The 13,171-nt window shown below is 53.0% G+C and overlaps 3 protein-coding genes across 43 annotated transcripts in view; all 3 read left to right on the top strand.

Moving 5' to 3' along the window:
- LOC110391559 (myelin-oligodendrocyte glycoprotein-like) overlaps nucleotides 1-8,980 on the top strand; it is a 25,598-nt gene extending 16,618 nt beyond the window's left edge. For 3 of the 35 annotated variants that reach the window (XM_021383495.1, XM_021383492.1, XM_021383491.1), the window contains 9 exons: nucleotides 1,741-1,761; nucleotides 1,893-1,913; nucleotides 2,024-2,044; nucleotides 2,151-2,171; nucleotides 6,758-6,778; nucleotides 7,162-7,182; nucleotides 7,293-7,313; nucleotides 7,424-7,444; nucleotides 7,554-7,791. In XM_021383495.1, the coding sequence (XP_021239170.1) occupies nucleotides 1,741-1,761; nucleotides 1,893-1,913; nucleotides 2,024-2,044; nucleotides 2,151-2,171; nucleotides 6,758-6,778; nucleotides 7,162-7,182; nucleotides 7,293-7,313; nucleotides 7,424-7,444; nucleotides 7,554-7,597 (212 nt within the window). In that variant the 3' untranslated portion in view covers nucleotides 7,598-7,791. Of the gene's footprint in view, nucleotides 1-434; nucleotides 456-565; nucleotides 587-696; nucleotides 718-955; nucleotides 977-1,085; nucleotides 1,107-1,216; nucleotides 1,238-1,347; nucleotides 1,369-1,478; nucleotides 1,500-1,609; nucleotides 1,631-1,740; nucleotides 1,762-1,892; nucleotides 1,914-2,023; nucleotides 2,045-2,150; nucleotides 2,172-2,281; nucleotides 2,303-2,411; nucleotides 2,433-2,542; nucleotides 2,564-2,800; nucleotides 2,822-6,757; nucleotides 6,779-6,888; nucleotides 7,055-7,161; nucleotides 7,183-7,292; nucleotides 7,445-7,553; nucleotides 7,792-7,940; nucleotides 7,963-8,214; nucleotides 8,236-8,381 lie in introns of those variants that run through there. The other 32 variants (XM_021383493.1, XM_021383490.1, XM_021383474.1 and 29 more) reach the window with 31 other exon arrangements.
- On the top strand, nucleotides 3,813-6,778 carry LOC110391567 (myelin-oligodendrocyte glycoprotein-like). 2 transcript variants are annotated; one of them, XM_021383507.1, is made up of 5 exons: nucleotides 3,813-4,716; nucleotides 5,070-5,411; nucleotides 5,836-5,940; nucleotides 6,257-6,277; nucleotides 6,627-6,778. In XM_021383507.1, exons 1-5 carry the CDS (start codon nucleotides 4,617-4,619, stop codon nucleotides 6,668-6,670), a joined length of 612 nt encoding a protein of 203 aa, XP_021239182.1. In that variant the 5' UTR covers nucleotides 3,813-4,616; the 3' UTR covers nucleotides 6,671-6,778. The 2 variants fall into 2 exon arrangements, with proteins under 2 accessions (XP_021239182.1, XP_021239181.1); XM_021383506.1 differs by having other exon boundaries at nucleotides 6,257-6,778.
- Nucleotides 8,981-10,062: 1,082 nt separating the features above from the next.
- On the top strand, nucleotides 10,063-13,171 carry LOC110391564 (myelin-oligodendrocyte glycoprotein-like). Of its 6 annotated transcripts, none has more exons than XM_021383498.1 (8): nucleotides 10,063-10,615; nucleotides 10,777-10,906; nucleotides 11,261-11,602; nucleotides 12,028-12,123; nucleotides 12,440-12,452; nucleotides 12,711-12,844; nucleotides 12,954-12,974; nucleotides 13,076-13,171. In XM_021383498.1, exons 1-8 carry the CDS (start codon nucleotides 10,571-10,573, stop codon nucleotides 13,144-13,146), a joined length of 852 nt encoding a protein of 283 aa, XP_021239173.1. In that variant the 5' UTR covers nucleotides 10,063-10,570; the 3' UTR covers nucleotides 13,147-13,171. The 6 variants fall into 6 exon arrangements, with proteins under 6 accessions (XP_021239173.1, XP_021239174.1, XP_021239175.1 ...); XM_021383499.1 differs by having other exon boundaries at nucleotides 10,065-10,615; nucleotides 10,807-10,906; XM_021383503.1 differs by having other exon boundaries at nucleotides 10,069-10,615; nucleotides 12,824-12,844; nucleotides 13,076-13,096.

Below are 13,171 nucleotides of genomic sequence, written 5' to 3'. Positions count from 1 at the left end.
GTCCCCTCTGACCATAAATTTCCTATTCTTCTATTTTGCAGAGAGAAAAGATGCAGAGTTGTGTAAGTCTCCATCCCCAAACTGTGGGAATTCAGGGTCTCTCCATGGCAGAAGCTGTGGGATGAGCAGCTGTCCCCTCTGACCATGAATTTCCTTTGCTTCAATTTTGCAGGGAGAAAAGACGAAGAGTTGGGTAAGTCTCCTTCCCATAACTGAGGGAAGTCAGGGTCTCCCCATGGCTATAGCAGTGGGATGAGGAACTGTCCCCTCTGACGTTGAATTTTGTTTGTTTCTATTATGCAGTTATTAAAGGTGCAGAGTTGGGTAAGTCTCCTTCCCCAAACTGAGGGAATGCAGGGTCACCCCATGGCAGTAGCCGTGGGATGAGCAGCTGACCCCTCTGACCATGAATTTCCATTGCTTCTATTTTGCAGAGAGAAAAGACGCAGAGTTGGGTAAGTCTCCTTTCCCAAACTGAGGGAAGTTAGGGTCTCCCCATGGCATTGGCCATGGGATGAGCAGCTCTCCCCTCTGACCATGAATTTCCTTTGCTTCTATTTTGCAGAGAGAAAAGATGCAGAGTTGAGTAAGTGTCCTTCCCAAAACTGAGGGAATTCAGGGTCTCCCCATGGCAGAAGCCGTGGGATGCGGATCGCTCCCCTCTGACGCTGAATTTCCTTTGCTTCTATTTTGCAGAGACAAAAGAAGCAGAGTTGGGTAAGTCTCCTTCCCATAACTGAGGGCAGTCAGGGTCACCCCATGGCACTGGCCATGCGATGTGCAGCTGTCCCCTCTGACCAGGAATTTCCTTTGCTTCCGTTTTGCAGAGAGAAAAGATGCAGAGTTGACTAAGTCTCCTTCCCATAACTGTGGGAAGTTGGGGTCTCCCCATGGCACTGGCCAAGGGATGAGCACCTGTCCCCTCTCACCATGAATTTCCTATTCTATTTTGCAGGGCGAAAAAATGCAGAGTTGGGTGAGTCTCCTTTCCCAAAGGAGGGAAGTCAGGGTCTCCCCATGGCATTGGCCAGGGGATGAGCAGCTGTCCCCTCTGACGATGAATATCCTTTCCTTCTATATTGCAGAGAGAAAAGATGAAGAGTTGGGTAGGTCTCCTTCCCCAAACTGAGGGAAGTCATTGTCTCCCCATGGAAGTAGACGTGGGATGTGCAGCTGTCCCTTCAGACAATGAAATTCCTTTGTTTCTTTTTTGCAGGGATAAAAGATGCAGTGTTGGGTAAGCCTCCTTCCCCAAACAGAGGGAAGTCATCTTCTCCCCATGGATATAGGAGTGGGATGATCAGCTGTCCCCTCTGACCATGAATTTTCTTTCATTCAATTTTGCAGAGAGAAAAGATGCAGAGTTGAGTAAGTCTCCTTCCCCAGACTGAGGGAAGTCACTGTTTCCCCATGGCATGAGCCATGGGGTGAGCAGCTGTCCCCTCTAACCATGAATCTCCTATGATTGTTCTTTGCAGGGAGAAAAGATGCAGAGTTGGGTAAGTCTCCTTTTCCAAACTGAGAGAATTCAGGGTCACCCCATGGCTATAGCAGTGGGACGTGCAGCTGTCCCCTCTGACCATGAATATCCTTTGCTTCTATTTTGCAGGGATAAAAGATGCAGAGTTGGGTAAGTCTCCTTCCCCAAACTGAGGGAAGTCAGGGTCTCCCCATGGTGTTGGCCATGGGATGTGCAGCTGTCCCCTCTGAACATGAATTTCCTTTGCTTCTATTTTGCAGAGACAAAAGATGCAGAGTTGAGTAAGTCTCCTTCCCCAAACTGAGGGAAGTCAGGCTCTCCCCATGGCAGTAGCCGTGGGATGAGCAGCTNTAGCCGTGGGATGAGCAGCTCTCCCCTCTGACCATGAATTTCCTATTCTTCCCTTGTGCAGGGAGAAAAGATGCAGAGTTGGGTAAGTCTCCTTCTCCAAATTGAGGGAAGTCAGGGTCTCCCCATGGCATCAGCCATGGTATGACCAGCTGTGAACTCTGGCAGTGAATTTTCTTTGTTTCTACCATGCAGTTAGTAAAGGTGCAGAGTTGGGTAAGTCTCCTTCCCCAAACGGAGGGAAGTCATCTTCTCCCCATGGCAGTAGCTGTGGGATGAGCAGCTGTTCCCTCTGACCAGGAATTTCCCTTCCGTTTTGCAGAGAGAAAAGATGCAGAGTTGGGTAAGTCTCCTTCCCCAAACTGAGGGAAGTCAGGGTCTCCCCATGGCATTGGCCATGGGATGTGCAGCTGTCCCCTCTGACCATGAATTTCCTTTGTTTCTATTTTGCAGGGATAAAAGATGCAGAGTTGAGTAAGTGTCCTTCCCAAACTGAGAGAATTCAGGGTCTCCCCGTGGCAATCGCCATGGGATGAGCAGCTGTCCCCTCTGACCATGAATTTCCTTTGATTGTTTTTTGCAGGGAGAAACGATGAAGAGCTGAGTAAGTCTCCTTCCCCAAACTGGGGGAAGTCATGGTCTCCCCATGGCATTGGCCAAGGGATGAGCAGCTCTCCCCTCTGACAATGAATTTCCTTTGCTTCTATTTTGCAGAGAGAAAAGATGCAGAGTTGGGTAAGTGTCCTTCCTGAAACTGAGGGAATTCAGGGTATCCCCATGGCATTGGCCCAGGGATGAGCAGCTGTCCCCTCTGACCATGAATTTCCCTTCCGTTTTGCAGAGAGAAAAGATGCAGAGTTGAGTAAGTTTCCTTCCCCAAACTCAGGGAAGTCATGGTCCCTTCATGGCAGTATCCGTGGGATGTGCACTTGTCCCCTCTGACCATGAATTTCCTTTGCTTCTATTTTACAGAGACAAAAGATGCAGAGTTGAGTAAGTGTCCTTCCCAAACTGAGGGAATTCAGGGTCTCCCCATGGCAGAAGCCATGGGATGAGCAGCTGTCCCCTCTGACCACGAATTTCCTTTGCTTCTATTTTGCAGGGAGAAAAGACGTAGAGTTGGGTAAGTCTCCTTCCCCAAACTGAGGGAAGTTAGGGTCTCCTTATTGGAGTAGCTGTAGGATGAGCACCTGCCCCCTCTGATCATGAANGGTCCTCAAAGACCACGTAGTTCCACTCCCTGCTGCGGGCAGGGCTGCCAATGCTGGGCCAGGCTGCCCAGGGCCACATCCAGCCTGGCCATGAACACACCCAGGGACAGAGCACCCAGCACCCCCTGGGCAACGCGTTCCTTGGAGTGAGGTGGCGAGAAGGTGCCGTCCAGTTAAGATAAGAGCAGGGCAGATGTCTCGTTGGTAAAGATAAGGACGCGGAGCAGACGCTTCAGCTCAACACAACGCCAGCAGGGGCCGAATGGGACTACCTCCCCTTAAAGCTTAGAAGTGCACAGCGAGGAAGACTCTGAGCCTTGGTGAGGATGACAACTGGCCTTCATCCACCAGATGGGGCCCGGAGCTCCCCACGCTTGATGCCCCACGCTCAGCAGAGCGGGATGATACGGAACCGATGTCTTAGAACACGCTGTGCCTACGGAGCTTCAGCCACCACTGCCCCCGGGTGCACATGGGGTGCAGTGATCCCCTGTGTACCCAGCGCTGCAATAACGGGATTCCTGCTCGACATCCCTCCTTGGAGGGCCGAGTGACCCCGTTGGATTTCCTGGCTTCATGCCTCATCATTGATGGTGTGAAGAACCCAGCAGTGGGTGATAATCACAGGGCTTTACCAAGCAGGTGATGCTCTCAGTGACATCTCTCACCCAGGCTCCAGGCTGGCAACACACTTCCCTACGGGACGGATCCCAGCGGTGCATCGGGCCCTCGCTTCCCCTCAGAAGGGCGTCCCCTATGATGACAGCCCTTCTTTTTCTCCTGATTGATGATGTGGTGATACGGGGCGCAGTCCGACTTGTCCCAGGCAGCCCCTCCAATGTGGAGGAACCTTCATCCACATCCTCATCCTCCTGTCCCTCCAGATCCAGAGCCTCATGTCTAGGACACAAGGGCACCTGGGGAGGTGGGATAGGCTGAGAGGCGCTCTGCCTGCAGCTCCAGACAAGGACTTGTTTCCATCCCTCGTGCTCCCTGAGGTCCCTTCCTCCTATCTGACTGCTGGAGGGTGGATCATCCACCGCTACTTGAAGAGCATCTCCCTGCTACACGCCCTGCCTGCACCCGCTGTCTGTACACCCAGCTTGCACCCCTGCCTGCACCCCTGCCTGTGCTGTCTGCCACAACAAGCCCTTCCAATGCACAGCTCTGGTTCCTGTTTCCCGTCTTGTTGGCTGCACTGCCTGGGCCCCTTACTCTTCCCCCCAGAGGGGGAAGTCAGCCTGCTTCCTTCTGCCCACCCACATCAGAGCCTCCGTGCTGCTCAGGGTGCAGCTGGGACGGCTGCCTCACTCCCCCCCAGCTTCCTAGAGCTGCTTTCTTGTGGGTTTTTGTCATGATTCAGACCCTCTAAGAACGGATCCTGGCGTGAGACTCCGCAGCAAAGCTGATCCATTCCAGCTCTCGTCTCCTGCAGCTTCTTCCCTCATTTTCTTCCAAAAATTCTTCCCAATCTTCTGTCCCAGCCTTCTTCCCCATCTCCTCCATCATCTCCTTCTCAGTCTCCTTCCTCTCTCTCCTTTCCCCAGTTCCTTCCCCCCTCCTCTTCTCCAGCACAGATGCGCTTCGGATTGGGCTGCAACCACCCCAGGTCCGCCCTCCCCTGGAGGAGCCTCCTGCCTCATCTCCTGGCTCTGCTCCTCCTCCACCTGGGATCAGGTAGGGGTCCTGTGGGGCTGCTGTGCCTGGCACGGGTGTTGCTGTGTGGTGGGGGAGCAGAGATGGGGCAGGGAGGACCTAAGCCCAGCACCCAGCCCCGCTTGGGTTTCACTTTCACTTTGGTTCTTCCATGAAATGTTTGATTTTCGGTAGAATTTCTGTCTCTTCTTCACCTCCTCCACACACTGTGAGTGGGCTCCCACCCCCAGGAATCCTTCCCCACTCCCTCCTGCTCCCTCTACAGCTCTTGCACATGGGATGCAGTGTGCACCACCTCACCCTGTGCCGCTCCGTGCCCACACATGAACGCAGGCACCATCTCACTGTCTCTCCGTGCCCTTCTCATTGCACAGCCCAGATCAGGGTGGTGGCACCCAGCCCCCGTGTCACTGCCATCGTGGGACAGGACGTCGTGCTGCGCTGCCACTTGTCCCCTTGCAAGGATGCTCGGAGCTTGGACATCAGATGGATCCAGCACCGGTCCGGTGGGATTGTGCACCACTACCAAGATGGAGTGGACCTGGACCAGATGGAGGAATATAAAGGGAGGACAGAACTGCTCAGGGACGGTCTCTCTGATGGAAACCTGGATTTGCGCATCACTGCCGTCACCTCCTCCGATAGCGACTCGTACAGCTGCACTGTGCAGGACGGTGCAGACTATGCAGATGCTGTGTTGAACCTGGAGGTGTCAGGTCAGTGGCTGAGGTGACGCCTCCAGGTGTCGCTGGGTTTGTGTGTCCCTCCCCCACCTCTGTCCATCCTCATCCTCATGGACATGCATGGAGAGCTGAAGGGCAGGAGCCTTTGAAAGAGGTTGGGGCTGAGTTGTTCCAGGAGATGCTTGGGTTGGAGCGGGCACACGGTGTGATTTGGGGATGGATCTACATGGATGAGGTGGTTGGGTTGGGTTTCTGGGATGGGATTCTTCCTGGCTTAGTGGCAGTGGGCACAGGCTGCTGAGCAGCTCCTCCACCTGTGCCAGTCTGGGGATGCTGCCATTGTGCCTCACTGCTCCCTGCTTGCTGCCCCTTCGCATTCTGGCATCTCCCAAGTCTGACTCTTGCTTTTCCACACATGGCAATGGAAAAGGAACCCTTCTCCTGATGTTTTTTCCAGATCCTTTTTCCCAGATCACCCGTTCCTGGGCAGCGGCTCTGGCTGTGGTCGTCACACTTCTGCTTGGGTCATTTGTCATCATTGTTTTTCTCCATAGGAAGCAAGGTGAGCTGAGAGCGGAGGGGATGGAGCGCAGGGAGGTGCTGGGAGGGACAGGGATGGTCGGGGTGGTGCTGAGCTCTTGTCCGTGGAGGTACTCAGGAGGAGGAAGGGAGATTTTCCCTGAGAGTCCCAGTGCCCTTCCAATAACGTTTGCCTTTCTTTTTGGGAATGTAGGAAGGGGAAAAAGGAAAGGGGTGTGGGTGGGAAGACAGGAACGTGGCTGGAGCGTGGGGCAGGTGGGAATGTCCAGAGCCTCTGGAGATGTCCCCAGAAACCAAGCTCCCCTGCTGACCACCTCTTCCTCTGCTTTGTTTTCCAGCGGAACCGCGCAGAGAGCTGAGTGAGTCCTTGCAGCCCCTTCCACCACCAAAGTCCCTTGAATGGAACTGATAGAAGACTGCAGAGTGCTGGGTCTATGTGATGGGTTGGGGCCATGAGATCTTTGGGGCCTTGGGATGTGTTGGGGCCATGGGATGATCTGATTTTTTTGGATGTGTCGATCCTGATTGATCCACGTGCATAACTCCTGCCTGATCCATTACTTCCCATTGGTTTAACTCCTTCTTGGGACCAAAATCGTGACTGGTCACTTAGCAGTGCAAAAAGATTAGGGGTTTAGGCATGGGAGCAGCCATGGGATGAGAATCTGTTCTCTCTGAACCTGAATTTCCTTTGCTTCTATTTTGCAGGGAGAAAAAATGAAGAGTTGGGTAAGTCTCCTTCCCCAAACTGAGGGAACTCAGGCTCTCCCCATGGCATGAGCCGTGGGATGAGCAGCTGTCCCCTCTGACCATGAATTTCCTTTGCTTCTATTTTGCAGGGATAAAAGATGCAGAGTTGGGTAAGTCTCCTTCCCCAAACTGAGGGAAGTCAGGCTCTCCCCATGGCTGTAGCCAGGGGATGAGCAGCTTTCCCCTCTGACCATGAATTTCCTTTGCTTCTATTTTGCAGTGAGAAAATATGCAGAGTTGAGTAAGTCTCCTTCAACAAACAGAGGGAATTCAGGGTCTCCCTATTGCATTAGCTGTGGAATGAGCAGCTGTCCCCTCTGACCATGAATTTCCTTTGCTTCTATTTTGCAGTGAGAAAAGATGCAGAGTTGGGTAAGTCTCCTTCAACAAACAGAGGGAATTCAGGGTCTCCCTATTGCATTAGCTGNGGAGTAGCTGTAGGATGAGCACCTGCCCCCTCTGATCATGAATTTCCTTTGTTTCAATTTTGCAGGGAGAAAAGATGCAGAGTTGGGTAAGTCTCCTTCCACAAACTGAGGGAAGTCAGGGTCTCCCCATGGCATTAGCCGGGGGATGAGCACCTGTCCCCTCTGACCATGAATTTCCCTTCCTTCTGTTTTGCAGATAGAAAAGATGCAGAGTTGAGTAAGTCTCCTTCCCCAAACTGACGGAAGTCAGGGTCTCTGCATGGCATTGGCCATGGGATGAGCAGCTGTCACATCTGACGGTGAATTTCCTTTGCTTCAATTTTGCAGGGAGAAAAGACGAAGAGTTGAGTAAGTCTCCTTCCCCAAACTGTGGGAAGTCATGGTCTCCCCATGGGAGTAGCTGTGGGATGAGCAGCTGTTTCCTCTGACCATGAATTTCCTTTCCTTCTCTTTGCAGGGATAAAAGACGAGGAGATGAGTAAGTCTCCTTCCCCAAACTGAGGGAATTCAGGGTCTCCCCATTGCAGTAGCTGTGGGGTGAGCAGCTGTCCCCTCTGACCATGAATTTCCTTTGCTTCTATTTTGCAGGGAGAAAAGACGAAGAGTTGTGTAAGTCTCGTTCCCCAAACTGAGGGAAGTCAGGGTCTCCCAATGGCATTAGCCTTGGGATGAGCAGCTGCCCCCTCTGACCATGACTTTGCTTCTATTTTGCAGATAGAAAAGATGCAGAGTTGAGTAAGTCTCCTTCCCCAAACTGAGGAAGTCAGGGTCTCCCCATGGCATGAGCCATGGAATGAGCAGCTGTCCCCTCTGATGATGAATTTTCTTTGTTTCTATTTTGCAGGGAGAAAAGATGCAGAGTTGAGTAAGTCTCCTTCCCAAAACTGAGGGAATTTAGGGTCTCCTCATGGCATTAGCTGTGGGATGAGCAGCAGCTGTCCCCTCTGTGCATGCACTGCTCTTCTCTTTTTTTTTTTTTTTTTTTTTTTGCTGCGTAACTAACTGCAATATCAGATGACTCTCCCTTCAAAGTTTTATTAATTTTAAATCTTCTGCCTCTGGTGCTCTGGGATTTGATGTTCCTCTCATCTTGCATTTTTTCTGCTTCTCCTTTGCAGAGAGAAGGGACAAGGAGTTGGGTGAGTCTCCCTCCCCAAACCAAAGAGATTCGGGGTCTTCCCATGGGATCAGACATGGGAAAAAAATTGGGGGGGGGGTCTGCCTGTTAGAGCTGTGGGATGAGATGTTCTTCCCATCATGTGTTGCTTTTCTCTTCCCTTTCCAGTGGTAGAAACAAAGCAATCGGGTGAGTCTTCCCCAAACCAATGGAATGTGGGGTTTCCCATGGGATGACATGCTGTCCCACCTCAGCATCCCCTGCTTTTGCTTTCTTTTCCAGAGGAAACATCTGAAGAATTGGATTGAGAGATGAACTGCGCCTCGCAATAACCACAGGAGTTACGCTTACTGCAGGAGCTGATTGCACTGGATAACAACACCACCATAATGGGAAGCCAACAAGGAAATCCACAACGGGAACAAGAGGAGGCAGAGTTTGCACTGAGTGAGAACACCTGCATTGCACTGCTGGGACACAAAGCTGCCTGAGGGAACACCTAACTGAGGATGCACCACCTCCAACTCCAATCCAGTTGGAAGAAAGAAACCATAGAGAGGAAGAAAACGGGTGGAGACAGAGATCCTGGAAAAGGGTGGGACATTTGGGGAAATAGTATGATCATGTGTCAGCCTTTGTGGAAATCTAATGAATATGTAACGCTTTTGTAAATACAAGCATGCACACAGTAGCAAAGGTAGAAAACTGCTTTGGGTGTTAACCTTGTTTTCTCTTGTGATACAGTAAAGGATACGTGTTGATGGTAATGGAATATTGATCGTTATCAGTTCTTGGGCGTTTGGTTCCGCGAAACAGGATGAGTCTTCATCCTGGCCCCAAAGGAACGTGGGCTCTGCCGACGGCATAACAAGCCGACCTTGCTCACCATGCACTGCTTTCCCAGCAGAACAAGGCTCCCTCCATTAAGCTAAAAAGCACAAAAACAACTTAATAGACAAAAAATGCACACAAACTGGAAAATAAAAACCAATACCATGTCCCAACTGCACTGTGCAATATCCCCCACGTGAAGAATCTCCCAACTTCCCCACAAACCCTTCCTGGTCCCCGCAGTCCACCACCGTGGGAAGTGGGGCTGTGGGGGTGTCACAGGGGCAAACACAGATTCATTTCTGCATTAATGCTTGGTTACTTAAAAATCCCAAATGAGCAAAGAAACCATTGTACCGCGGGCATAGCGCAGATCAAGCTCCCACCTCCCCCAGTTGCTCCAGGCCATAATCCTGCACCACCAGCTCCCGGGAAATGCTCTGGCAGTGTTACAGGCCCCTGTAAACTGTGGGGGGTTTCTTGGGGTTTTGTGGAGGATTTCACGGAGTTTTGGGGGTATTTTATGGGATCTTATGGCATTTCTTCAGGGTATGGGGAGATTCCATGGGATTTCTTGGGGTTTCTTGGAGGTTTCATAGAAAAACAGCATGGTCTGGGTTGCAAAGGTCCTCAAAGACCACGTAGTTCCACTCCCTGCTGCGGGCAGGGCTGCCAATGCTGGGCCAGGCTGCCCAGGGCCACATCCAGCCTGGCCATGAATGCCCCCAGGGACAGAGCACTCAGCACCCCCTGGGCAACGCGTTCATTGGAGTGAGGCGGCGAGAAGGTGCCGTCCAGTAAAGATAAGAGCAGGACAGATGTCTCATTGGTAAAGATAAGGACGCGGAGCAGACGCTTCAGCTCAACACAATGCCAGCAGGGGCCTAATGGGACTACCTCCCCTTAAAGCTTAGAAGTGCACAGCGAGGAACACTCTGAGCGTTGGTGAGGATGACGACTGGCCTTCATCCACCAGAAGGGGCCCGGAGCTCCCCATGCTTGATACCCCACACTCAGCGGGGTGGGACGATATGGAACCGATGTCTCAGAACACGCTGTGCCTACGGAGCTTCAGCCACCACTGCCCCCGGGTGCACGCTGGGTGCAGCGATCCCCCATGCACCATGCGCTGCAATAATGGGATTCCTACTTGACATCCCTCCTTGGAGGGCCAAGTGACCCTGTCAGATTTCCCAGCTTCACTACTTTCCAGCCCTGAGGTCCCCAAGCTCCCTTCCTCCTGCCTGAATGGGGCAGGGCGGGTGATCACCCCCATCCTGCAGCCCTCGCCTGCACCCCATGCCTGCACCCCCTATCTTCATCCCCCAGCCTGCACTATTGGCAGCACCAAGTCTTTCTGCTGCACCACTCCCGTTGGCCGCGCTCCATGGGCCCCCCTTTGTATGCACGGGGGGGTGATGCCAGCCCTCCTCCCTCTGCCCACCCTCATCACAGCCACTGTGCTGCCCGGGGTGCAGCTGGGACGGCTGCATCGCTCCCCCTCTGCTTCTTAGAGCTCCATTTCCATGGGTTTTGGCTGCAATTTAGACCCTCTTCAAACGGACCCAGGCGTGAGACTCCGCTGCAAAACTGATCTGCTCCAGCTCTCATTTCCTGCAGCTTCTTCCCTCATTTTCTTCACAAACGTTTTCCCCATCTTCTGTCCCAGCCTTCTTCCCCATCTTCTCCATCATCTCCTTCTCAGTCTCCTTCCTCTCTCTCCTTTGCCCAGTTCCTTCCACCACCCTCTTCTCCACCACAGATGCGCTTTGGATCAGGCTGCAACCACCCCAGGTCCGCCCTCCCCTGGAGGAGCCTCCTGCCTCATCTCCTCGCTCTGCTCCTCCTCCACCCGGGATCAGGTAGGAGTCCTGGGGGGCTGCTGTGCCTGCCACAGGTGTTGCTGTGGGGTGGGGGAGGGACCGTGGGGCAGGGAGGACTCAAGCCGAACATTCAGCCCCACTTCAGTTTCACTTTCACTTTGGTTCTTCCATGAAACGTGTGATTTTGGGTAGAATTTCTGTCTCTTCCTCACCTCCTCCACACATTGTGAGTGGGCTCCCACACCCAGGAATCCTTCCCCACTTTCTCCTGCTCCCTCTACAGCTCTTGCACATGGGATGCAGCACGCACCCACCTCCCCCTGTGCTGCTCCCTGCCCACACATGAACAAAGGCAGCAGCTCAGTGTCTCTCCGTGCCCTTCTCATTGCACAGCTCAAATCAGGGTGGTGGCACCCAGGCTCCCTGTCACTGCCGTCGTGGGACAGGACGTCGTGCTGCGCTGCCACTTGTCCCCTTGCAAGAATGCTTCGAGCTTGGACATCAGATGGAGCCGGAACCGGTCCGCTGAGATTGTGCACCACTACCAAAATGGAGTGGACCGGGAGCAGATGGAGGAATATAAAGGGAGGACAGAACTGCTCAGGGAAGGTCTCTCTGATGGAAACCTGGATTTGCGCATCACTGCCGTCACCTCCTCCGATAGCGGCTCGTATAGATGCATTGTGGAAGATGGTGCTGACAGTGCAGAAGCTGTGGTGAACCTGGAGGTGTCAGGTCAGTGGCTGGGGTGATGCCTCCACGTGTCGCTGGGTTTGTGTGTCCCACCACCACCTCTGTCCATCCTCATCCTCATGGCCATGCATGGAGTGCTGAAGGACAGGCGCCTTTCAAAGAGGTTGGGGCTGGGTTGTTCCAGGAGATGCTTGGGTTGGAGCGGGCGCACGGTGTGATTTGGGGATGGATCTGCATGGACGAGGTGGTTGGGTTGGGTTTCTGGGATGGGTTTCTTCATGGCTTAGTGGCAGTGGGCACAGGCTGCTGAGCAGCTCCTCCACCTGTGCCAGTCTGGGGATGCTGCCTTTTTGCGTCACTGCTCCCTGCTTGCTGCCCCTTTGCGTTCTGGCATCTCCCAAGTCTGACTCTTGCTTTTCCACACATGGCAATGGGAATGGAACCCTTCTCCTGATGGCTTTTTCCAGATCCCTGTTCCCAGATTGTCTATCCATGCAGGCTGTCTTTGGCTGTGGCCCTCACACTTCTGCTTGTCATCAGTGTTTTTCTCATCATAATGGCAGGTAAGCTGAGAGCATAGGGGATGGAGCACAGGGAGGTGCTGGGAGGGACAGGGATGGTCGAGGGGGTGCTCAGCTCTTGTCCATGCAGGTACACAGGACGAGGAAGGGAGATTTTCCCTGAGATTCCCAGTGCTCATTCAATAACGTTTGCCCTTGTTTTTGGGAATGAAGGAAGGGAAAAATGAATAGGGGTGTGGGTGGGAAGACAGGAACGTGGCTGGAGCGTGGGGCAGGTGGGAAGGTCCAGGGCCTCTGGAGACGTCCCCAGAAACCAAGCTGCCCTGCTGACCACCTCTTCCTCCGCTTTGTTTTGCAGTGGCAGAGTGCGGGTGAGTGAGTCCTTGCAGCCCCTTCCACCACCAAAGTGCCTTGAATGGAACTGATAGAAGACTGCATAGTGCTGGGTTTATGGGATGGGTTGGGGCCATGGGAACTGTGGGGCCTTGGGATGTATTGGGGTCATGGGATGAGTTGGGGTTGTTGGATGTTTTGAGATTGCTGGAGGTGTTGATCCTGATTGATCCATGTGCAGTTCTCTTCCCCAATCCGTTCCTTCCCATTGCTTTAATTCCTTCTTGGGACCAAAGTGTTCACTGGCCACTTCCCAGAACAAAAAGATTTGGGGTCTGGGCGTGGGAGCAGTCGTGGGATGAGAAGCTGTCCCCTCTGACCATGCATTTCCTTTGCTTCTATTTTGCAGAGGGAATAAACGGAAAGTTGGGTAAGTCCCCTTCCCCAGACTGAGGGAATTCAGGGTCGCCCCACGGTATTGCCGTGGGATGAGCAGCTGTCCCCTCTGACCATGCACTGCTCTTCTCTTTCTTTTCCAGCTGTGCAAGCTATAACATCAGGTGAGTCTCCCTTCCAAATTTTTCTTCACATGTGCTGCCCGTATGAGCTGTAGCATGAGATGTTCCTCTCATCATGCGTTGCTTTTCTCTTTCTTTTCCAGTGAAACAAACTGAAGCATTGGGTGAGTCTTCCTCCCCGAACCAGTGGAATGTGGGGTTTCCCATGGGATGACAAGCTGTCCCACCTCAGCATCCCT

The sequence above is a fragment of the Numida meleagris genome, unplaced genomic scaffold, assembly GCF_002078875.1.
Source record: "Numida meleagris isolate 19003 breed g44 Domestic line unplaced genomic scaffold, NumMel1.0 unplaced_Scaffold404, whole genome shotgun sequence".
NCBI classification, from domain to species: domain Eukaryota; kingdom Metazoa; phylum Chordata; class Aves; order Galliformes; family Numididae; genus Numida; species Numida meleagris.
Note: the sequence above shows the minus strand (reverse complement) of the source record. Positions and strands in the feature narration are given on the sequence as shown.